Consider the following 24,824-nt stretch of genomic DNA (forward strand, 5'->3'; position numbering starts at 1 on the left):
TCAAACGCCAACTTTAACCTTGTCTGACTCTTAGGATGTGACTGATATATGCTGAAAGGAAAAAAATTATAGTGACAAAGCTAGTATTTTTTATATATATTAATAAACACAAATCCACCATTTGAGCAACTTTGTTAGCAGCATCCTCGTGACATTAGACAGCCGATTGCTGAATATTCTGCATTATTATTACTATGGTGTGTAGAAACAACTGTCCATCCATATCTGGAGTAAAGACTATCTGGTTTTTGTCTATTAAATTGAGCTTTCTTTTATTTTGAAGTTGAAGGCTCTTCTTCTGTTTCCTCTGTAAATATTTCCTGCAAAAATAAACTCTTCGAGTATAACTTTTCTAGATTGGGGATTTTAATTTAGCAGTCGGAGCAGCTTCTTTAAGAAATTAGCGGTTGGATTTTCAACACGTTACCGAGCGACTTGAGATGTGTGAAGTATGCGTCGGAAGTGGTGGAGAGAATCCAATAGTTCTCCAAAATAAAACTTTCTTCAGAATCAGATTATAAATTCGTGAAAGCTCTCATTCCTCCAGGTGACTTTTCTTGAAGTTAAGTCATGGAAACTGGACTTAAAATCTTCTTTCTTGAAACATGTTGCCAATTTCAGGAGAATTAGATTATAAATAAAACTGAAAATTATAAATACAACTGAAATAATTCAGTCTTGTTTTCTTTTCTATGCGGCTCAGTCAGTACTAACTGTCCCACGGCCGGTCCATGAGCGGCCTGGGGTCTGCATGAACTTCCAGAACAGCTACCACAATCTGTCCCTGTGATGTCTTCATTCTTGATCCGATCCATCCTCGTCACTCCCTGAAGCCCCACCTCCTATGTCTTTCTCAGAGCTGCTCAATCCTGATCTCTCCCTGCTCTGCTTGCCTCTGACTATCTGATCAGAAAGAGTCAAATAATCACCAGAAAGAAGGCAGCCCACCTCCAAACCAAAAGTTTGTCACACTAAAAAAAAAAAAGTTGGCAACATTTTTATTTTTCAGTGTTTTTTGTATCTAATACTAAGACTTTTTGGTCTGAACTCACTTTTAGACAGGACAAATTTAAATAATTTACATAAATTGAGCATAAATGAAGGAGGAAATGCTTCTCTTAGTCTGAATCTGCTGGCTGTCCAGCTATACTGCACTGAAACAACGGCTGCTGTCAGTTTACATGGAAATGAACTAAAATATGAGAAGTTCAGACACATTTGTAGTTACTCGTCATTGTGGCTTTCCCATCACTATTCTGAACTAAATCCATAACATATGAGACTAAACAGCAAATAATAAGAAATGATTCAATCTGACTAAAGACGTGTCAAAAAGCAGCAGGATCTGGTAACTCTTACTTTGGACAGGGGTGATCCTCTGTTCTCGGTAGCGTTGGATCCTGAGCGACATCAGCAATGATCTGCGTCAGTTCACTGAGGAAAAATGACAAGCTTGTTACATTACTGGCTAAAATTTACATCTGCAACAAAAATGTTGACATATTTATGCAAATGCTCACCTCATTTGGACAAAACAGGTTTGAAAGGAACAGCTGTTTAAATAATACTACACAGTAAAAGCTCTCATGGTCTTTAAATGGAAACAGGAGCGATTAGAACTGTACTCGACATTTTTTAGAAGTTAATGTAGATCATGCTGCAAAGTCAAGGCCCGGGGGCCGAATCTGGCCCTCCAGATCACTTTATTTTATTGTAATTAATGGCGTGGTGTTATCTTTCGCTTACGTTGAACCTGTATAATTTTACAAAATATATTTTCATAGAAAGAAAAACATTTGAAAGTTATTTAAGGTTTAAGTTGATTTATTCTGGAATAATAATGCTGCCTTTTTATTATTCATAATGAAGTTAAAAAGTTACGGTTTTAAAGTAAAAAAATTGGCATTCTGCTATTTTTTTTTTTTTTTACTATTTTGGCATTTACTAAGAGTTTTTTTTAGGCTATTTTGAAGTTCAGTTATTTTTTCAGCTACATGTTAGCTGTTTTGGCTAACTTTTTTTTTTCTTCAGTTTTTTATTTTAATTTGGCATTTAGCTAATATTTTAGCTGGCTATCACCTTCTGTGTTTTCATCCATTATCTTCCTTTTTAGGCTATTTTGGAGTCGAGCTTATATTAACACATCGGCTGTTTTGGCTAACTTAGACTTTTTTTTCCATTTATTTGGGCTATTTTGCAGTTTAGCTAATATTTACCTGCTAGCCAGGTTGGCTAATTTAGACCTTTTTTTCCATTTTTTAGGCTATTTTGGAGCATAGCTAATATTTCAGCTACATGCTAGCTGTTATGGCTAATTTATGTTTTTAAAAAAAAATTTAGGCTGTTTTGGAGGTAAGCTAATATTTATTATAATATTTATCTGTTTTTGGCTAATTTAGGCTTTTTTCAGGCTATTTTTAAGTTTAGCTATTTTTTCAGCTACATGCCAGCTGGCTAGCCTAAGTTTTTTTTGTTTGCTTGTTTTAAGGCTAATTTGGCATTTAGCTAATATTTTAGCTGGCTGTCAGCTTAAGTGATTTCAAGTATCAGCATCAGCGTTTTTAGCAATCAATTTCAGCATCTTCCTCTATCAGCACTAACATCTCCAGCAGACAAATTCAGCTTACAGCATTCACACTAGTATTATCACAGGTATTGCTATATATCTAGTTCATAATTACTGTATGTTAAAAAGTTAGTTTTAAAAATTTAGTTTTAGAGTGTTCAATAAATGTTTATCCTGTTCGGCCTGCGACCTAAAGTGTGTTTTGGATTTTGACACCTTGTGCGATTGAGTTTGACATCCTGATGTAGATTAATGTTTAAGGTTTGTGAAGAGTCCAACATCTTTTTTTGAAGAAAACTTGTGCAAACTGAGAGCTAGAGCTCTTCAGAGGCCGTCAGGTGGATACTTACTCAACCTCGTGGGTGATCTTGTTCACGTAGATGCAGCTGTTGTCTGCCTCTTGCTGGTAGTCACAGTTCCTGCACTGTTGTTTAACAAGGAAGCAGCTCAATAAGCGACTCAAGACACATTCTACAAGCAAATATAACACTTGTGGTTTTTAAATGGTCATCATTCTTGTTAAGTCCTGACATCTGAAGGTCAGATGCTCTCAGTGGTTCCCAGGACTCGGTTTGTAACCAGAGGAGACAGATCCTTTTCTACCAAACTTCAGATACCTTTCTTATTTCTGTGAGGTTCACCCAAATCTCTCACTGATTTTAATTAACTTTTAAAAACTCCTCTCTTTACTCGGGCTTTTAACTCCAGCGAGCAGAATCAGTAGGCCAGACTGTTCCCTCTTATTGTCACTGATTCTATTAGTTTGTATCTTTTATTGTTACATTTTACTGACTTGTACAGCATTTCTTTGTCTTTTGATGATCAACCATCATTTCAGTCCAATGTGTGGAAACACTTTGAATTTATCAAAAACATCTGACTGTACAGTGTGGTAGAACGTTCTAATAATATTCCCTTTGGATTATTTTGATGTAAAAAAAACAACAGTGGACTGAACTTTATGAAACCAAAATGTGAATGATTTGACTTTCATTCTTGTTTACCTGTTTGTACATATATTTAATTTACACTTGATTATCTTGAAGAAATACAAGGAATCTGGAAAACTTCACCTGCACTGTTCAGTACCAGGAATATCTCTGACTCACACTGGTTGAAGTTTTGGATAAAGTTAAAATATTATACAAAAACTTGAAATGTTGACGTTTTAAGAACTTAGTGACTCAGACCCACAACAAAGCAAACGCTAACTTCCGAATACTCACGGCGTACAGCAGGATGCGGTTCTCCTTGTCTTCTTTAGGATATAACATGTTATTACTGTGAAGAGAAAGTACGCAGTAGTTACTTTAACTCGCGCGCGACTTACTTAAACAGTCAGTTGCACACTGCAGTATCAAAATGCACGTTTTAAAGAAGAAGCAGCTCGTTCATGTTTTTACCATTCTTGACAGAATCGTATCCCGACAAAGCCTGGCTCATACGCACCACCCTCGATATCCATTTGAAAAAGTATTTATTGAAAGAAAAGAAGAACGTTAGTCAAAGTAACACCGGTCTGTTAGCTAGTAAGCCTTCGGTGATGCGAAGATGCAAACTGCGCATGTGCGAAAATACAATGTTTTTCCATCCAAACAGCGCCACCTACAGGTTGGCGGACTGAATGAAAACGTGTGAAAATACTGTATTCAACAGAATTTAAAATAATAATAATAATAAAAATAAAGACAATGATTTTTATTCACGGTACTGGTGCTATTATGAGTAAAAATAAATAAAATGCATTTTTTGGCATAATTAAAACACGAACACCAAGATAAAATAGCTTTTATTATTTATTTTTTAAATTTATTTATTTTAACAGAGATTATTATGATTTCCTTTCAAAATGAAAGATACCCAGTGTCACACACGGTGATCTCATTGCAGCAAATGTAGTAGTAGATAGAGTTATGTCAACAGGAAAAACAATTAAAATAAAATAAAAAGAATTAAAATAAAATGTTTCTTTTATAGCTTGTGGTGGATCTGAAATTTGTCAATCAAGCCAATTAAACATTAAGACAGAGCTAAGTAAGTCCTTTTACTATTTTAACTATAAAGCACAAATAAAGTCCTTGAATTTGTTCAAATAAAGAAAAAACACCCCATAGTTCTGGTTGTGTTCACTGTGATTCATGAAGCACAACAATCTGTCTAAGGTTTTGTTTGGACTTGTGATACATATTGTCCTTCACCTGTTTGTGAATGAGCTGAATGGAGTTTTTATACATTTTGGTTTATTTACTTCACTAGTTACTTGCTTTACTTTAGAATATCTTTTTAAAGTTAATTCATGTTTATTTTTCTTTGACCAGAGAGCCACAAAAGAGGGCTAAAAGAGCCACATCTGGCTCAGAGGCCTCAGTTTGCAGACCCCTGAGTTAGCGAATGAATGAAGAAATTTGTCTTATTTATTGCAACGTAAAATTACCCATCTCCGTCTAATCTTTTATTCAGTATCCTCCTCACTCACATCAACATTTCTTCCTTGTCAGCTTTCTCAAACTTCCTTTTTGGTCTTCTTCTTGGGAGTTTTTTACCCTTTTTTACCCATATATTCACTACTGTGAAACAGGGAATGAAACCCAGTGAAACTCAGATTTAGGAGTGTAAGGTCAAGGTTTTAATTAACAATTTGACTGAAATACTCAAGAAAATTCAGCCACAAAAAATGGTATTTGTCTTTTATTCTCTGGATGTCCAGTAGGTGGCATAAGATAGTAGCTAAAGCACCGTCTGAAGAACCTTTTGTCAAAAGTGGGTCTGGAGAGTTTCTAGGTTTGCACTTTAAGCTTGCATTGATTTCGCCTGTAGAGGAGAACGGGAAGGAATGGATCAACAGTGGAAGATCCACAGGGAGATCCGAGAGCATAATCCAAAGGCAATCCAGGTCTGGAAGCAGTAATCCAATGAAGAGGACAGGGTCAGAGACAGAGGCTGCGCTGGGGGAAAAACTGGTGAGAACTTGACATGAATTGAATACAAAGGCAAACAGAAGACCCACTAAGAACTGGTGATGTAGCACTCTTACAGTGCAATTAATGTGGAACACAGGTGAATAGTTTCATCACAACACATGGATGGAGAGCCAGGAGGAACGAAGTATGTTGAGGAGCCAAATCCTGACACTATGATGTATTCATTTAAAAGTACTTAAACTTAAACCTCTGCTCCTTGCAGTCTCACTGTTCCACTCCTCTAATTTAAACACAAATACTCGATGATACTGTAGCTGATCTTCATTCTTCTCTTTTCCACAGTATCTGCTCTCAGTATGGATGACAATGTCGTCTGCTAACATCATGGCCCATAGAGGTTTCTGTCAGACCTCATCTGTCAGTTCTTCCATCATCATTGGTGCAGTCCCACCTCCACCTTGAACTCCTCAATCACAACATCTTACCACTGTCTCACAGCTCTCAAAGATGTCCTGAACAAATCCATACTTTGTCTTCCAAACCACAGCACTTCTGTTTCTCTGGATCTACAAAGACAACACACCTCCTACTGAGCTTCTCTGCTCTTTCTCAGAAGCCTTCAGGCCAACTCAGTGGCCTTGTGGTAAAGTGTCTAGAGGGTTATGAGTTCAAACCCACTGGGAAGTCATATAAAAGCCTCCCTGTGTCTGCAGCTCACTGCTCCCTATAGGGGATGGTTCAAATATAGAGAATGAATTTATCACACCTATTGTAGGTGTGTGACAACTAATGAGACTTGAATTCTTAAAGCCGACTTTGTCTCTGTGGTTCTCTTCCTTGACATGAAACCAGACTGTCTCTCACAAATGTTCACTTCTGACCTCAGCCTAGCTTCTACTTCTCTTTCTCACGGCTTCATTGTTCAATGTAACAGGAAATCCACTTTTCACATTTTTGACATGTCAGCCAACTCACTCCTTTTCCCTGTCAAAATTTCAACATTCAAAGTTTGGGCTCAGAAGTTCTCCCTTTACTTTTCTTTTTCCTCCTCTCCTTCTTCCACCAACATCAGTCCGATTTCCTCTGGTACTCTGTAGGTCAACAGCCCTAGAGGTGGTCATCATTGACTTGAAACACGACTGATCCATTATTGAAACTCTTAGAGATTCACATTTCGTAATAAATGAATGCACAATAAAGTTATCAATAAAACATATTCATTAAGCCATTACCAACAATGATACTAAAAACTGACTTCAACTTTTCATAAAAAAAATATTTATGTCCTCCTAATTTTATTCTTTTATGCTAAAACATTTAACTTTACTGCTCTATTCAGGATCGAAAGAAAAAAAATCACACAATAACATCTTCCTTGAAGATACCACTCCCCCAATCTGAAAATGGAAGAAAGAATTCTGTTCTTTAAGACAAGATACTCCCAAACTCCATGATTTATGAGTATGTCATCTGTTTTTTTTAAGTTCAGACTTGATTTTTGCTTATCCTAACCCTTTTTGTTAATAATTAGCAGAAAGGTTGTAATCTCACATTTGTAAGTATTGTATTGGTGGCCTTAAATTTCCAGATAGGTGTCAGCATTGTGTGTGCTGGTTGCTTGTCTCTGTATCTTGTCCTGCAATAGACTGGCGACCTGCCTTTGCCCCATGATAACTGGGATAAGCTCCAAAAACCCCCGTGACCCTACTTAGGAGATAAAAATAATGGACACACGAAGGATTTTCATTTATTTTTAATGAAAAAGGATTTTCAAACTTCCTTTATTTGAAAATGATTATGAGGCTAATGCTTTAACAGACTCCTCGTGTTCAAAACCATTTAAATGGTCAAAAACTTCCCTTTTCTTAAAGAAATAGTCACTCATCAGCTTTTTTTTTAATTGTTTACATGTATTATACTGAAAGGTGTTAGATGAAGCAACAAACTTTACCCGTTTCTCATTGATTGTCTCTATGGTGTTCCAAGATTCTACTGCTGTAATATACTTTCGGCCTCTAGGTGGCACTGCTCGCACTTTCTTTCCTTGCACTTATGGGTGAAACAACCCCCTTGTGAGTTCCCCCTGGGCTTTTTTTTGTTAGAAATTCCCAAAAGCCTTCAGAGTCACTTCTGATGCTTTTATCAGCCTTTATCAGCTAGTAAAGATGGAGCGAAGACAGCAGTGGCAAACGGATAAAGTCAAAAGATCAGCTCCACGTCTCTCATTAGGAACTCAGGTTCTGTTTTCATTTGGTCCATGGACCAAGACCCCATTTAGATTTTAGCCCTTTGAGCGAAAAAGTTTGGGCACCCCTTACCTGTTTTTATTATTTAATGCCCAAATTGTTGTGATTTTTATTATTTTTTTTAACTTTAACTGAAGAAGATTTAATCTTATTAGGGAGAATTTAATTAAATACATCCATTTTAAAGTTTTCCATGTATCTTTAAAGTCTCTCCTTTTCAATTTTATTGTAAAATAACAAAAAACTTTTTACCATTGTGGTCTTATTTAAATTAGTATTAAAATTATAATACACAGTCTGAGCCCACAGAGAGGATCGCCTATAGCTGTTTATGCTGTCTGTCAAAAGTGTGCTAAAGTACAGCACCCACTTACAAACACACACACACACACATACAATATATAAACATATAATTGTGCATTTCAATTTGGCTCTGTTAACCTACAAGGGACAATGAAATAAATAAATATGTCATTAAATACTTAAATGTTCCATTTAATATTTTAATGCCACATTTATTTCAACATTCATTTATTGATTTCATCATTTATTTATTTATTGCCACTTTTAAATAATTAATGACACATTTATTTATTTATTTAATGGTGTATATATTTATTTCATTTTGGCTCTTTCGAGACACCATATTTAAATACTTAATGTATACTTGAATGTGTAAGCATATATATATATATATACTCTACCGAACGCGATTCGCACGAAATTCGCAACAAATTCGTGTTTCTCTTAGATACATATATATATATATATATATATATATATATATAGTGTATATATATATATATATATATGCATACACACATATATACTTATATATATATTTATCCCCTCCCCACTCGTGAGCCTTTTATCCCTAGAGCTAATTCAGTGAATCGTCCAAATCTAAATCCATGGACAGAGCAACTCACGCAGCTCAGGGATTCTGTCCTTATAGACAAAGCAATGGGAAATGTAGAAAGAATTAAAACACAATCTGCAAAACCTTCTACTGTCCATTTTGCTTCTGGTTATTCCTGACAGCAGAGTACGCGCCATCTGCGTGCCCTTTCTTTGCAGATGCAACAGTGACCCACTCTGCCAACTCATCACAAGGGACAGTCAAGCCGGACTGACGTCATCCATCCATCCTCTGTAATCGAAACAGACGCTAATCCTCTGCTTCAAAGCCTTGCACTAGGGTGGGGTGGACAAGGGAAACATGGTCAGGGAGACGTAAAGAAGGAATGTTGCAGACCTGGGAGCGCGTGTAGGCTTTGAGAGGGCAAACAGAGACAGCAGTGACCAGGAATAGTGGGATACAACGCTACGGGGGAAAACTAGACCCACAGTCTCCAGCTTGATCTCCTCTGAAACTCCTTACATCCTTGAGAGTTTGGGACCCCCGCCATCTCCATCCAGGCTTCGCCCTGGAGGCCTTAAACTCTGGTGAGGGCTCTGCAGAGGGGGAATGCTGTGGCGGCTGCTCACCTCCACCTGCAAACCCTCTTGTGTCACCTGTTCTCACCGTGGAGGGGCCTGGCTTCACGACTGTGGAACTGTGCCAAGATGGAGAAGACACATACTTGACTGCAACAGAGAGGTAGGAGGAGATCTCAGTATGAGCATTAAATCCAAAATAATAAATCTGCAGAAATCAGCCCAAAAAATCCATATTCACTGTTTGGGATAGCTCAGCTCAATGACTTTCTCAACAAATAGCAACATCAAGGAAATCAAAGTCTTCAAGAGTTACGCAACCTTCTTACAGAATCTCTGAGTTACAGGATTTTTAAGAAAAAGCCCAGAAGTTTCCAAAAAGGGAAGACGTTTTTATAGTTCTCTGCCAACACTTCAAATATGCTATATAAATAAATAGAAAAAATGAGAAGTTCCTTATATTGTTTTTTAAAAATATAGAAATTTAAAACTGTTAACTCTTTAATGGGACAAAAGGAACTCTTTATGTGTGTACATCTATTAAAGACTGCATTGTTAAATAATAAAAAAATAAGGTTTCTTTTTAAATAATCTAAATAGGATGATAATACGATGATCAGAACTTCATGTTTTTTTGGCTTATATTATAATTTTATTTGATCATTAAATTAGCATGAAACTGTCTAAAAATAGAAAATGTTTGTTACACAGGAAACTATAAGGGCGACACATGTTTTTAACATTTCTAAACCACAATCTCACTCTCTCATGTTGCAAAGACAAAAAAACCTTTTAAAGGAAACAGAAGTAGAAGCCACAGAAATGATTTTCTTTTTCATCGTTGGGGCAAGAAGGTTAAAAAAACTGAATACGTGATGAAAACAGGAAAATAGCAGTGGCTATTTTCTCAAACGTCTTTTACGTGATGACTTTTACAATATCATCTCTTCCTGTTGACACTAACTCAACCGCAAATTTGCAAGTTTTCGTCTAATCGCAGACCTTGCAAATCAAAGATGCTCAAAAAAATAAGGTTTCACGCATTTTGGTGGGAAAAGATAAAGGATTTCACTTGCAACATGATTTGATGTCCAATTACGCACAGATGATGAATGTTTCCTGAGTTTATCAATGCAGGTGCTTATCTCATCTGCGTGTGACGAGGCTCTCACCCAGATTAAGCCTTCACGGCTTCATGATAGCGGCTGAAAGTTTCCGCTCCACTCGACACACAGACAGCTTAGTGTAGCACACCTGTCAATAGCACCGTATCAGAAATTAAACTGAAAGGCCACACACATTTACAAGTGGGTCGAATCAAAATGATAGCATGCTCTCAGAGCTGATCCTATTGGGCTGAGAACAGGGTGTCCTCATTCGAACGGTTGTGCAAACTGGCTTAGTGTTCATCATTTGTGGCATTCTGCAAAAAGTTAGGTGATAAGCCCAAAATCTGTTGAATAGGGACAAAAGAAAAGATGGGTCAGCAATCAAAACCATTCAAATCAAGCTTATTTTTTTTCTTATAATTTAATTTGAGGAAATACTAAAAAGTTTTTATTAAAGTCTCCAGCTTTGTTTGCATGTTTCTTGTTTGGTACAGCTACAAGTGCTGTGGACGTGTCAGAGAACAGCTGTAAAATTAAGTCAAAATGTTTTCTTGAGACATCTGAAGAATGTAGTTTGATTTAACAGAACTTCCCCTGTTGGGTATTTCTGGCATCTCAACGCCTCTATTAAATTTCACAATCAGAGCATAGTTTAGTCACCTTATGTCAAAGTCAAAGCCTCGGGGCCGGATCCAGCCCTCCAGGTCATTTATTTTATTGTTATTAATGCCCCGATGTTATCCTGCACTTATTTCTAACTTGCATAATTTTGACAAAATTACATTACATTACACTTATTGCTACATTTGCTGCATTGAGAGAATACTGTGAAAAAAACGTAACAATAACTTAAATATAAATCAGTCTTATTTTCCAAAAGGTAAAGTCAGGCTTTGTGGCTTCTGTCAGTGAGAAGTGGACCTGAATGTGTTGATGGTTGCAGACCACTGCCTCAGAAAATCCTCAGAAGTCTCTGGGAAAAACCAGTGTGGATTGATGCTCACTAATATGACAAATATAGACCACAATGGATTGCATTGTGGTCTATATTTGTCATACTAGAGAGCATTTAAAATATTTTCCATGTAATAAAAAAAAATAATTTATTTTTTTATAAACCATCCAAGTTTTCATCTTCAGAATAGAGAGAATTCGTGAATACTTGTTATAGAATTTTCACACTTATTACGATTTTACATCTGGAATTTTTTTATGACATATTTGCCATTAAAAAAAGTAGAGAGCACGGTGTTACTTTATTTACTTATTTAAAAGGAATAGGACATACATGTCCTCAAGCCATCTAGCTAACAGCTAATCTGCAGCCCAGGTTCCTGAGAAACAAAACAGTAACAAACAACAGAGATACAAACGTTAACGGGCTGCACGGTGGCGCAAGTGGTTAGCGCTCTTGCCTCACAGCGAGAAGGCCCCGGTTCAAATCCCGGCTGGGACCTTTCTGTGTGGAGTTTGCATGTTCTCCCCGTGCATGCGTGGGTTTTCACCGGGGACTCCGGCTTCCTCCCACCGTCCAAAAACATGCTTCATAGGTTAATTGGTGACTCTAAATTGCCCCTAGGTGTGAATGTGAGAGTGGATGTGTGTGTGATTGAGGCCCTGCGACGGACTGGCGACCTGTCCAGGGTGTACCCAGCCTTCGCCCTTCAGTAGCCGGGATAGGCTCCGGCACCCCGCGACCCCGAAGGGGAAGAAGCGGTCAAGAAGATGGATGGATGGATGGACAAACGTTAACACAGAAAATATGCATAGAATCCAGAATAATCACAACAAAACACTGGTAACACATTGGCTCTAATGTTCTCAGGCCTGATTGGATTTAAGCATTTGTTTTACTTTACAAGTAAACTGTTTTAGATCTGGGAGGGCTTTTAATTTGGCAGGCACGGTGCTCCAGATCTGTGGGCCTTTTACTGTGAAGGAGCTTTGACCAAATGTACATCTGGCTGGTCTGCAGTCACCATTAGCAGCTCCTCTTGTGGTGACTCCTTGGGTTTGATATTTTTGAATCGTGTTGCTTATGATTTCTGGGGCAAAACTATTAATGTATTTAAAAAATAATAAAAAAAAGAAAACTCTACAAAAATGTTCAAAACTTAATGAATTTTGCTTTTCTAAAATCCTACAGTGGTGCCATTTCATTGGCTTTTGGTCCAACACTTTTAGTCTGTCTGAATGGCTTTTGAAATCCAGAGCACTGGATAGTCTAACACTATAATTTTTTAGTAGTCTATGGGAGGGAATTTGGATGTAGCCATAGTTTAGTTTCTTACTTTTATTTTTTTTTAAGCTTTATTTAACCAGAATACAAAGGAGGCTGCCACAGTTGGTTAAAAATACATTAAAACATTTAAGCAAAATAATAAATATAGTAAACACTAAAAAGATTGAAAAACTGTGATCAAGAGAAAGATTTACAATATTTTGTGGAGTTTGGTTTTTCTTTGAGCTTTTAAGACCTGTAATGATGGCTGTTCAGTTAGTCTCCAACTTAGCAAGCTGCACACCAAAAAGATCTGTGCGTGCAAACGGGCCAGAGTGCAACAGCTTCTTAGTATGTTGTAAGCGTTTGGTTTTCCTGCTCCTGCAGACCTTTCTGTTCGCTTTCCTTCATCGAAAGTGTGACAAAAGGCCACAAATTGAACAACTCCCATGAGGGCTCAATATCTTCCTCTGAAGGTATTTTGCATAACATTTTGCATAGGTTCATGCTGCTCAGTAAATATCCAACCATTTGAAGATGTTTTAAGATAAACACAAATATTTAAATATAATTAACCTAAGTTTCCTTACTGAACACCCTAAAATGTAAGCACTTAAAATAAAACTTAAGTCATCAATGAAATATTAAAATCTGCAAATTTCAGAAAAAAAATGTCACATTTTTAAAATTTGAAATGGTTTGAAGTCTTAGTTGGTTGTGACATAACTCCACTTGCATTACCAACTTACACCAAAGAAGAACAGGATCTAATAAAAATAGAAACACTTAAGACTAGATTTGTATTAAGTGGAAATTTCATTAATGAGTGGATACAATTGAGCAGATTGTGTCCTTAAACCGTGATTGGTACTTACAGATTGACCAGACACTAGGAGACATTGTAAAAAACTGAGAGACAGTGCGGGATAGAGGGATATATAAGGATTCAGAGAGATCCTCAGCCCTCTTTAATCCTCTGTTGGCTATTCTGAAGGCAATAAACAGATTGAAGTTGGACACGCACCTAGACTCATCTGTAAAACCAAAAAAAAAAGGAACCTGACACATAAATATCTACCTGTAAAAGAAAAGAGTGAGGGTTTTTTGACTCTAGCAAACCTACATTGACCACATGGTTCCTCAATCCTCTTTAAAGTTCACAGAGATGAATGAAAGCATTTGTTTAGTACAGCTCTCTCATTCAGAACACAAATGTGAGGGCTAAACTACAGGACCTAATCCATTTTAGTGTCAAACCCTATTTGAGCTGTGGACCAATCAGGGGTATGAGGCCGTGTGTGTGCGCTCACACGCCCACCTCATAATTCAGATGGTTTGGCCTTTCAGATGTAGGGCAGTAAATCTCTGGCCAATAAAAAGGCAGGGATGTTGACTCCACTGTAATTCTGCTGGGATGCTAGGAACAGAGGGAGGATCGCAGATTATTGGGGGGAAAAATATTAAAAAATGGGATTTGAGTTCATGGAGAGCAGATGAACGTCCGGCTGCAGACGTCAGCCAACCTGACCTGTTGAAGTTTGCCTTTTCCATTGCTAATAGTTCAATTGAACCAATTGAAAACATTTAAATGAAAAACCATACAAAAATACGTAAGAGCTTCTCTTAATTTATCATAATGTTTAATTTAATTCATTTCATAATCACTCCAGTTCATTCTTTTGTCTTTTTAACATGTAAAAATTGTGTTTTTCTGTCGATGGAGGACATATATATAAAGAAAATAAAGCTTAAAATTGCATTTCTGAGTATTTCTATATTCAAATTGTTGTGAATCATGTCAAACGAAAAAATGCAGTTTCAGCAACCGTTGCTAAGGACTTTTCTGACGACCAGATCTAATGATAGCAAATGCAAAGTTTTTATCATAAATCAAGCTGAAGCATCACAAAGCAAAGAAAGCTATCATTAAAGAAGAGTGCAGAAGATATTGCCTCGTAGACATTAAACTTATAGATTAAGGAGGGGGCCCCCAAAATATCGATTTGGGGGCCACAAATGGCGCGTGGGCTGCCAGTTTGAGACCCATGATCTACATGATTCCCAGATATCCAAGCCCTCCTCATGACTGATTAACTGGTACAGGTGGGTCGAGTTATGAAAACATGCCAGAGCAGGGAATGTTGGAAAGTATGCAGGATTGTGGCCCTCGAGGCCTGGAGTTTCATCCCTACAAATAGTTCTTTCCACAACTCATTACATTTCTAATGAACTACTGTCACTCTTTCTATGTCCTAGAAAATTACAGTTTTTTTATATTTTGGCTCTAAACAGCATCACTGAGATTAAAAGACAAACCGTTTTAAAGTTGTTTAAAAGATAATTGGAGCGGTTCTTTACGACTCCTCAGTTCTGCAGCAGACCTGACCCAACAGTACATATAAAACATTTCAATCATGTATATAATTTCTTTCCCATGAATGTTTTTGTCCTGTTTTGACCAAAAAACTTGCTTTGTTTTCCTTGCAGAGAAATGGATGAGATGAGCGGTCAAGATCCGTCCTGTACAGAGGTGCAGAGGAAGGACCCAAAAGTACTTTTCCAGGTAAGACTCTAGTATTTCACTCCGGTTTGTGATAGGAAATGACACAACGTTGTCATATTTTAAAATAGTAGACATGATTAACTTTACGGTGAATCCTCATGAGTCAGACTCCATGCACAAATGAACTAGAAAATGCTGACTGGGATGTTTATTTGAGCCAGGCAGAGATGAATCAAGCTTCATTTGTAATATTAAAGTAACTTTGTGTCATGCCTTTGTTTAGCAGTAGGTACAAATTATACATATTTTTATTTTATTTTTTTCCTGGAGTTCTGCAGTTTGCTCTTAACTTGAAAAAAATATTTTCAATCAGTAAAAAAATAAAAAAATAAAAATCCTGGATTATAATACTACATTTGCCATGTTTCAATATGGGGATGCTAGTAAGGTTTTTTCCAATGAGAGCAAAACTTAAATAAAAAGGTTTCAGACTTTAAGCAAAATTTTAAAAGGTGTTAATGTTGCGTAACTTTGAAATTTTCAGAGAAAAAAAACTTCACACGAATCAGAATAAAAAAAATTAAACTTTTGACCTCAGATCAAAGTTTTGTTTCCTCCTTTTGAGCATTTGAGCAGGTGCAGACAGATCCTCAAAATATCATTTCCTCACATCAGATTCATTCCAGGTTTCCACTTTGGTTTGTATTTTGAGTTTTATTCATTGGTCATTTTATGTTTCATTATGTCGAGTGCAGGTGGTCGTGAGGGTTGAGAGGATTCTGTGGGTTTTAATCCTGTAAAATACTTTTGTGTTACTGTTGTAAAATTCAAACAAATGCAGATTTACAGGTTCAGTCCGCAGTATTAGTGTACTATTAACTCAGACCTCTTCATTCAGATCTTCCCTGAACCGGTTGAGTCTTCCCAGAGGTCGGAAACGTCTTTGAACAGCCTGGACCACAACCACCAGAAGGAGCGCCTGCCCTCCATTGTTGTAGAACCCACTGAATTGAGTGAAGTGGAAAGCGGCGAGCTGCGCTGGCCTCCAGAGAACTTAGACATGGAGGATGATGAAGAGGACCTGTTCTTAGAGCAGTGCATCCCTCCGGCCAATATTGCTGACTGGGGAGATGAGGAGGAAGAGGAGGGGACGTCGGTGATCCTGAACCAGCAGCCGGGCCTGACCCTCATTGGTGAGCAGTCGATGTTGAGAGAATAGGAATATACTTTCAATCAAACTCCTTTTGACAGGTGACCTTTGACCCTACACCATCAATAAAACTAATTTGACAGGTGACAGATGGCTTTATATAAATTCTATATAAAATATATATAAAGCCATCTGTCACCTGTCAAATTAGTTTGATTGATGTAGGGTCAAAGGTCAACTGTCAAAAGGAGTTTGATGGAAAGGATATTCCTATTCTCTCTCCTATGTTTGCATTACTTTGGAGGGGTTTTTATGTTTTTCTGTGGATCTAATGTTTCTTCTTCCCGTTACAATTCAAATACATGTTTTACAGAGGGACTGGGAATTCTAAATTGTATTCCATGTATTTTGTGAAGTTGTTTGTGTCAGTTTTTGGAATGAGCTCGTAACCTGTAAAATACCAAAGTTAAAAAAAAACAACAACTATTCACTCATTTAAGGTACCAATTGACCTATGAAGTATGTTTTTGGATGGTGGGAGGAAGTCGGAGTGCCCAGAAAAAAACCACACATGAACAAGGAGAACATGCAAACTCCACTCAAGCAGGATTTGAACCAGGGCCTTCTCATTGTGAAAGAAAGCACTGTACACCCCCATAAGAATTCAATAACAAAAAAACAAAAAAAATACAGACCTTGATCAAAAGCTGAAAAAACACTCAAACATTTAGTCTTCTGTCTTGATTACATACCTGACCTAGAAACACAACAAACACTAACAAACACTGAAATCAAAAGATCTGTTTCTTTAGTGTGAGTCTGCCTCTTTGGGGTTTTGCACATTTATACTACAAAAAGGTTTGCAAACTAAGCAAAGTAATGATTTTAGGATCTTTGTACAAAGACAGACACTTTGCTGGGCCAAAGCATTTTTGTAACAAATGACAGCCTGGTTACATTTTGATTTAACACCATCAGCGCTGCACAGACAGTATCAAACAGCAACAATGTTTTACCACAAGCTAAATGCTTTCTGCACTTCTAAACAAGCTAAATGATGCCAATTTTGTCACAAAGTCTTTGTTCAGCCCAACAACCACACTTGTATTGAGAGCATTTATTTAGATTTTAACTGCATCCAGATGCTCTGCTCACTGCATTTCACAGAAAAAAGAAAAAACATAAATAACAAACAACTTGCAACAAACTAAGAACGTGGGGTGACTGCACACAACAATAGCACAAAAACGTCAAAGCTACAACACCAATGGAAAGCTCAGAGTACATTTAAAGAACTCTATTTCCAATTAAAATCGTGATTTTTGTGTTTTTGTTGCATTTTTCTCATGATGGAAGACGTATAAAAGAATTTGAGTATAAAACTGCACTTCTGAGTATTTCTCTTTTCAAATCGTGATGGATCAGAAGAAAACCAGTGGCTTGAAAAAGCTCAGATTTGTGACGCAGCAACTTTGATAAATAAGCAAAAATCTTCCTGCTGATGGATCCAACTTCTGAAAAATAGATCCATGAACGTCTTCAGAGGTGGAATCTGACTCAAAATTGTGCACCTGGATAGCTTTTTTTAAAATCCGACTCAGATTATCTCTTGATCTATTTTCAGAGTGTTCTCAGTGGTCTTTCTATGATTATGTTTTTAACTAAAATAATAATAATAATAAAAACATTTGTCTTGTTTTCTAGGACATAGTTTCTACAGAGTGGCACGAGTTCATTAGAAATGCACCTCTGAGTTTTGGGTGGAATTGTTGCAAGCCTGCCTCCACTTCCCATCATCCTGTTCACTCTCTTCCTCTAAGCCCCTAACAACCCCAACTTTAACACTAGAAAGGTTGTATTACCTGCGATAATGCTAGTGTGAATGCTTTCAGCTGAAAGTAGTCAATGGAGATGCTGAAGCTTTTTGCTGAAAATGGTGACATAATTTACTTTAATTGTTAAAGGGGTTTGCTAAAAATGCAAAAGCTAATGTTAAATTTGCTAAAAGACTGGAAATTTCATTAAAGAACTATGAAAGAGCTTTGAAGTTGACCTAAATTTCTGAAAGATTTGTTATAAAATTGCTTAAAAATCCCTAAGATAAGCCAATTTTGCAATTATATTTAGTGTGTTGCTTAAATATGAGCTAAACTCAAAATTATCTTAAAAAAACCTCAATAGATGCCAATTAGCTTTAAAAAAAGCTAGCCTGTTGCTTAAATACTAAGTCCAAAATAGCCCAGAAAATCCTCAGTAAACTAAATTAGTCGAAAAAATTAGCCTGTCGCTAAAATATTAGCCAAACTCCAAATTAGCTTAAAAAACTCAGTAGATGCCAAATTAGCCAAAAAATCTAACTCACTACTTAAATACTAGCTAAACTCCAATAGCCTAAAATTCCTTAGTAAACTAAATTAACCATTTTTAGTGTCTCATGTTGTCTCGCAAATCAGTTTTTGTTTAAATCTAAAAAATATTTGAGAATATTTCATGAATCAGACTTTGTTATTTGGAGTGGAATCTGTGCTTTAACTCTGACAAAATGTGTATAAATCCCTGTGATTAATGTGGTTTGTTGGGTTTTCTGCAGACCTCCAGGCCGACGCGTTTCGAGACGACACTCCAACACTTCCTCCGAGCAGCACTCCAGCCTTCAACTGACTTCCCACTTCCACTCACCTTGTAAGGAAACATCTGACATGAACTGTGTCAGCAGAAACAACACATCCTCACAGTAAAACAGGACAATCACATTTTTGATGAAATGTTAGCTTGATGTGCAAACACACATGCAAAGCAAGTATATTTTGTTTATTTATTTTGGTAAAAATAACTCTTTAAACTATTATTTGTTAATTATGGGAACATTTTGCTGATCGTTGTAAGTTTGTGTTTCATTTCCTCTTTTGTTTCCTCAATTTTTTAAGATTGCTGATGTAACTAAGCTAAAAAAAAAGCACAGATCATGCATCAGTAAGACATACTTTTGTTTATACTCTGCCCTCAGTTAAGCATCTTTGTTTTGACATAACATTAAGGATTTAACCGTGTAACACTTGAGGTGACGCTTGAATACAAAACTTTAACATATATCAACTCATATATCAGCTCACGCCGCTTTTCTCCTTCAAAATCTACTGGAATTATCATGTTAACGGTTGAAAAGCTACAATAAATCAAAGAACATAAACACTGGAGCTCCAGTGTTTAAAGGTTAAAGTATACCCTGATGGTCCTCACATATGGAGTGATTAATTTTTGCATCAGGAGGAAGAAAATCATATTTTTGCTAACATGTACATTTAAAATGTCGATCAAGGCTATTTCCAGTTTACCTTTAACAGTTATTGTTGGTCCTTCCTAGCTTCATTTGGATCTGCTGGATCTTCAATGGTTAAAGCGGCGTTGCATGACCCATAGGTGCTCTCCGCCCATATCTTCGTTGCCCCTTTATTACCTGTCCTCACTAGCATTTCAAAATGGTGACTTTTCTGTTGGTTTCAGCTCCACAGCAGCCATTTTGTTTGTCATGGTTTGGTCACATGGGGGTAGAGAACAGGTTTGTCACTTTTAGAAAAATCTGCAAAATTTTGGGATTTCTTTGGTAATGGAGTTTTTTTTGTTTGCCCCGCCCATATTCCTAATACTTTCATACGTCCTATCGTTTCATTCAGCTTGAGTCTGGAATTCATGTGATACATTTTCATAATATTCCAGTAGCGTAACACGGAGACCATTAAAAATCTTCCAAAACAAACATTTTTATCTCCAATGATGCTTGAGGAATCTTTAACACACGTGTCAAAGTCAAAGCTTGGGGGCCGTATCCAGCCCCCCAGATCATTTTATATTTTTGTTGTTAACGGCCAAATGTTATCTTGCGCTAGTAACATATTGAAACAAATTCTTATGCCCAACTCGCCACATAATGACAGTTGGTTAAGGATCCATCCCCGTCAAAATTTGATGTTTTGGGTGTCCCCAACTTGTGGTTTTTTGACGTTCTGGCTGTTCCAATTAAATCAGGGGTCACGGACCAGTACTGGTCCGGTACCAGGATGTAGACCGCACCGGTATCCTAACCCTAATCTTTACCCAGTACCGGACAGTCGGGACTGAATGCGGATTAGTACCAGCTCTGGACGCTGTTCCAGACACGGACCAGGCTAGGGTTAGTGTACCAAGTTAGGGTACCGGTACCGGCCATGTCCCGAAGTTCAGTCCGCGTTAAAAAGTTACGTTTTTAAATTTCGTTGAAAGTTTATCGTGTTGGGCCCGCTACCTAGGGTGTTTTGGATTTTGGCCCCCTGGGAGATTGAGTTTGACACTCCTGATTTACGAGGACCTTAAATGTGTAGGTGGGACTAAAGGTTTTTTTTTTTTTGTGGCCTCTTACTGAAGGTCAAATCTGAACATAACTTTGGATGTGATCAAAGACTCACGCCATGTGTGTAAAATTTCATTGAGATCCCTCAAAGTAAAGTTTTCTTTGCTCATATTGTGGTAGAATGTGGAAATTGCCAAATTTCAGACTTTGCCACAACATATCCTGAAATCCCTGACAAGTATGTTTTGGTTTTGTTATCGGATTTTGAAATATTTTTGGAGCTCCATAAAAGCTTTTGGCTCCATTCCTTGATTCCTGCTATGTTAACATTTTTTTTGTCAATTATTTATTATCATCTGGTACTAAGTACGTGTAAATCTATGCGAGTTTTTGAGTGTGGCAGGGATCTAATTCTACTCAAGCATGCAGTAAATTGTGAAAACAATCTGGCTCTTTAAGTCCAGGTGTTAGGAATAGGTGGTGGAGGACCCAAACGCAGGAGATCGGGTGAGGTGGCAGAAAAGTAAAACTTTAAATAAATGAACTGAAACATGACAATCAAAGAAACCCATGGGAGAAACAAAAAGGTGGCAGAGCAGAGAAGAACAAAGCAGATGACATCACAAGGAAAAAGTGAAAAGCAGACACTTAAATAGACTGAGGGTAATTGGCAAAAATGAAGACAGCTGTGGATCATGACAAACCTGAAACTGATGTAATTGAGGGACAATCCAAAACAGAACATGACCAAAACCCATAACATAACTGATAAAAACCAAATCAAAGTCCACAATCCTCACAGTACCCCTCCTCCAAAGGGCAGATCCCAGATGTCCCAAATCTAAATACTTGGCGGGAGGGGACATGGAGAAAAAAAAAAACAGTCCAGAAAACATTCAGGGTTCTTGCAGCCAGACGGATGTGAGGGGTATCAGAACCTCTCCTCAAGAACAGGCATGAAGGGGAGCAGTCTCCTCTGGAGAAGGAAATACAGCCAAGGGGGAAGAGTGGCGACCATTCTCGGGGACAGGATGACGACCTGTTCGTTGCTCCCATGGTTTTTTCCGTTTATTAATTAAATATTTTACTTTTATGCCCCCTTACCTGGTGTCCTGCGTTTGTGTCCACCTCCACCACTACCTGACACCAGGACTGCTGTGGGCCATAAAGAACCAGAGTGCAAGGTCATGGTTAGTTATTTTTCCTTATGCATGCCCCCCATGTAAAAAAAAGTCTTAACTTTGAGAGGAAAAAAAAGTCCAAAAGCGCACGTCACTCCTTTATCTGATGTTTGTAGCTTTGACTTTTTGGTGTTTGCGGAAAGGACATTTCACTAAACCTTTGATTAGGTTTATCAAATCCTGTAATGAAATCATCAGATGAGATGTATCAGCGTGCCCTTTTGGAGAGACACAAAGTGTATTTCCCACAACCCAGCAAACGTCCGTCTTTTACAGCAACTTTTAAAGCTCTGTGATGAGGATTGCACACAAATATGTGAAAAGCTGCTGTGTGTTGATAATTGTAAAGTTGTCAATAAAGTCTTTGTTCCATGAGAAGATATTTGCAAGACGTTATTCAAGCTCTGCATTACATAACGTTTTTTTTTTTTTTCTGTTCTTATGATGTGTATTTTTAGTATTTTTGGAGGTGACCATAACACAGCTGCTATTAGTCAGAGAACTTTGAATGGAAGTGAAAGAGATGAGCACAGAAAACCCGAATGGTTACAACATCGCGGGCAGGGTCGCAGTCAACGCCAATGACGCAGAAAATGACAATGTTGCAACAGATTTATACAGTTAGACTGTCAAAATTTCCAATAGTTCGGCATCATTTGAGTGTCCAAATGTTTGGAAAAGGATCATTTAATCAGATTAAATTAAGTTTATAGTCTAGAAACGTAAGCCCTGATGTAGGATCTGTCCTCTTAGTGATTCATACATTCTGAGGACATAATCCCAATGTTGTAATAATGAAGAGGAATTATTCTTGAGAAGGCGTGAACATTTAAAATTATTTGTGTTGATACATTTTTGCCTCATTTTTAAGAAAAAATAAAAGTTCTCAGAGGTAAATGTAAGCGTTTAGAAACTTTAAAAAGTTTAACAATGATTTTTTTAGGGTGTGGGAGGGTACTCATGTAACGGGTGTGTCCAGTGCATGTGTGTGTAAGCAAATGGGTGGAGGTATAAAAAAGAAAACTCTTTAAACCACAGTGACAGCTCCTGTAACTTCCTGTCAAACGGGAGAGCCGCGCAGCATCAACAGGACACTAAGCCGTAAGTTTAAATGTCTATTAAAAAAACTGAATTGTTTCTTTTATTTGATTGAAATATTTTTTTTGTTTTCTCCACCTGCAGCTTTACTGAGACTCCTGCTTCAATGGAAAACTTTTCTTACTTTTTGAACGACAGTCTTGACTACAACTACACTCTGCCAGACTTCGATGGCGACTTCACTCCTGAGATTCAGCCTGTCCAGATGGTGGCTCTGCTCCTCTATGGTCTTGTGGTTCTTCTGGGAGTTCCCGGTAACGCTGTGGTGGTGTGGATAACGGGGTTCTGCATGACCCGCTCCGTCACCTCCATGTGGTTCCTCAACCTTGCGCTGGCCGACCTCCTGTGCTGCTTGTCCATCCCTCTGCTGATGGTGCCGCTGGCCCACGACGACCACTGGCACTTCGGGCCGCTGGCCTGCACGCTGGTCAAAGGGCTGTTCTTCCTGGTGATGTACTGCAGTGTGATACAGCTGGCTTTGATCAGCGTGGACCGCCTGTTGCTGGTCAGGCGGCCCATTTGGTGTCAGAACAACCGGCGGCCCAAACAGGCGGTGTACGGCTGCGTGGCCGTATGGGGCCTGGCTCTCCTCGTCAGCATCCCGCAGTTCGTTTACGCCCTCGAGCGCGAGGCAGGCGACCTGAAAAGAGAGTGTGTGATGGGTTACACGCCCAGGAGCGTCTGGTACGTCCAAACCTTTAAGCTCCTGGTGGGATTCGTGCTCCCCTTCCTGGTCATTTTCATCTGCCACGTCCTGGTGTACAACAGCACGGAGAGGGGTCTGTCTCGCGGCCGGACCCGCTCCAAACGGACCCTTAAAGTCATCGTTGGAGTCATCTTAACCTTCTTCTTCTGCTGGCTCCCGCTGCACATCCTAGACTTCATAGAGATTTCCACGCCTCGGTTTTCTCCCCACAGCCCGAAAGTTTACCTGGCTCAGGGGTTAGCCGTCTGCCTGGCGTACGCCAACAGCTGCCTCAACCCTCTGCTCTACGTGTGTCTGGGTCGAGGCTTCAAGGAGAGCATGAGTCGCTCCATGCGGGGCTTACTCCACTTCATCAGCGAGGAACCCAACACTAGAGTAACCATCACCAACACCGACACCAAGAGCACGTCCAATGGGAAGGACACCACCAAAGTGTAGGCCGGACTCTGAGCCCATCCGGGGCGACTGTTGGGTGTCAGGGACTCTGAGGGTTTGGACTTCCTGAATGTTGCAGAAAAAAACTGTTGTTCAACCTGCAGTTTGGCAAGTTTCCGTGTTTCCTGAATGACACTTCTCTTTTTATCCCTAGTCACATGTTGACACATTTTGTAAGAGGTTTGAGGGTTTTATGTGAAATATACTTTTTAGATGTATTCTGTGAACAAAAAAACATTTGTCTTAACATTAAAGGATATTAGTGCGCTTTAATTTATTATTTTTTTCAAAATCACATAATTTTTGTATTGACCACAAGAGGGAGACAGACAGTGTCAGATAGAGTTCCTCTGAACATCTTTGTTGCTTACCTATGAATATTTGTATAAGTTCGTTTATTTATGTTAAAACTGAATTTGTGTGCTTCATTAGGGTTTTTTTAATGTAATTTTTTATTGTGCTTTATTTAGGAGCATGATTGAATGTATGATTAAATAGAAAACATTTTTAATAATAGCTAAAAATGAAACAAAAAGTAAAAAGATGACATTTTATCACTTGTAGTATAATTTTTTTTCACTTTTTTCTATTTTTTTCTATTCTGAGTATCAACAAAGTGTTTTATCAGACTGTTACATGTTTGCAAATCAGCAGATAGAATGGATCCAGCATTCAAACCATAAAAGGTTTATTCAAGTATTTATGGAAATACAGATTCTGGAGGATTATTGGAGCTTAGAGTGTGAGCATCGTCCAAGAAGAAGCACTGAACATCTGTTTGATATGTATCCATGTTCATTTATTGCTGAATAAAATAAACACAGAAGTGTTGAAGTACCAAATTTGTTTTCTTTTTACAAGCTACATTCGTTTCAAACAAGGCCACGTGCTGGCACGTACACAAAAATATATTTACAAGGTGAA

General features: G+C 38.0%; 3 protein-coding genes and 1 long non-coding RNA gene across 7 annotated transcripts in view; 3 read left to right on the top strand and 1 right to left on the bottom strand.

Moving 5' to 3' along the window:
• polr2i (RNA polymerase II subunit I) overlaps positions 1 to 4,142 on the bottom strand; it is a 5,887-nt gene extending 1,745 nt beyond the window's left edge. Inside the window, exons 1-5 of one of the 3 annotated variants that reach the window (XR_002918343.2) lie at positions 3,970 to 4,142; positions 3,793 to 3,847; positions 2,917 to 2,990; positions 1,360 to 1,434; positions 773 to 899 (exon numbers count right to left, since the gene is read on the bottom strand). Coding sequence is in view for 1 of the 3 variants with exons in the window: in XM_024264390.2 (XP_024120158.1) it covers positions 1,360 to 1,434; positions 2,917 to 2,990; positions 3,793 to 3,847; positions 3,970 to 4,031 (266 nt within the window). In the remaining 2 variants the exon portion in view is untranslated. Of the gene's footprint in view, positions 1 to 714; positions 900 to 1,359; positions 1,435 to 2,916; positions 2,991 to 3,792; positions 3,848 to 3,969 lie in introns of all 3 variants that reach the window. The other 2 variants (XR_002918344.2, XM_024264390.2) reach the window with 2 other exon arrangements.
• LOC112141276 overlaps positions 1 to 8,109 on the top strand; it is a 24,260-nt gene extending 16,151 nt beyond the window's left edge. The window contains exons 4-5 of the long non-coding RNA XR_002918346.2: positions 5,384 to 5,526; positions 5,830 to 8,109. This is a non-coding gene — a long non-coding RNA (uncharacterized LOC112141276). The remainder of the gene's footprint in view (positions 1 to 5,383; positions 5,527 to 5,829) is intronic.
• A 495-nt stretch (positions 8,110 to 8,604) lies between these two features.
• On the top strand, positions 8,605 to 22,039 carry lbhl (LBH regulator of WNT signaling pathway, like). Of its 2 annotated transcripts, XM_036214930.1 has the most exons (5): positions 8,605 to 9,333; positions 14,988 to 15,063; positions 15,902 to 16,196; positions 18,744 to 18,835; positions 19,518 to 22,039. In XM_036214930.1, exons 2-4 carry the CDS (start codon positions 14,992 to 14,994, stop codon positions 18,812 to 18,814), a joined length of 438 nt encoding a protein of 145 aa, XP_036070823.1. In that variant the 5' UTR covers positions 8,605 to 9,333; positions 14,988 to 14,991; the 3' UTR covers positions 18,815 to 18,835; positions 19,518 to 22,039. The 2 variants fall into 2 exon arrangements, with proteins under 2 accessions (XP_036070823.1, XP_024120157.1); XM_024264389.1 differs by having other exon boundaries at positions 18,744 to 22,039.
• A 144-nt stretch (positions 22,040 to 22,183) lies between these two features.
• On the top strand, positions 22,184 to 24,738 carry LOC112141280 (C5a anaphylatoxin chemotactic receptor 1). Its single transcript, XM_024264398.2, has 2 exons — positions 22,184 to 22,762; positions 22,844 to 24,738. Exon 2 carries the CDS (start codon positions 22,866 to 22,868, stop codon positions 23,901 to 23,903), a length of 1,038 nt encoding a protein of 345 aa, XP_024120166.1. The 5' UTR covers positions 22,184 to 22,762; positions 22,844 to 22,865; the 3' UTR covers positions 23,904 to 24,738.
• Positions 24,739 to 24,824: the final 86 nt, after the last annotated feature.

The sequence above is a fragment of the Oryzias melastigma genome, linkage group LG13, assembly GCF_002922805.2.
Source record: "Oryzias melastigma strain HK-1 linkage group LG13, ASM292280v2, whole genome shotgun sequence".
Lineage (NCBI taxonomy): Eukaryota > Metazoa > Chordata > Actinopteri > Beloniformes > Adrianichthyidae > Oryzias > Oryzias melastigma.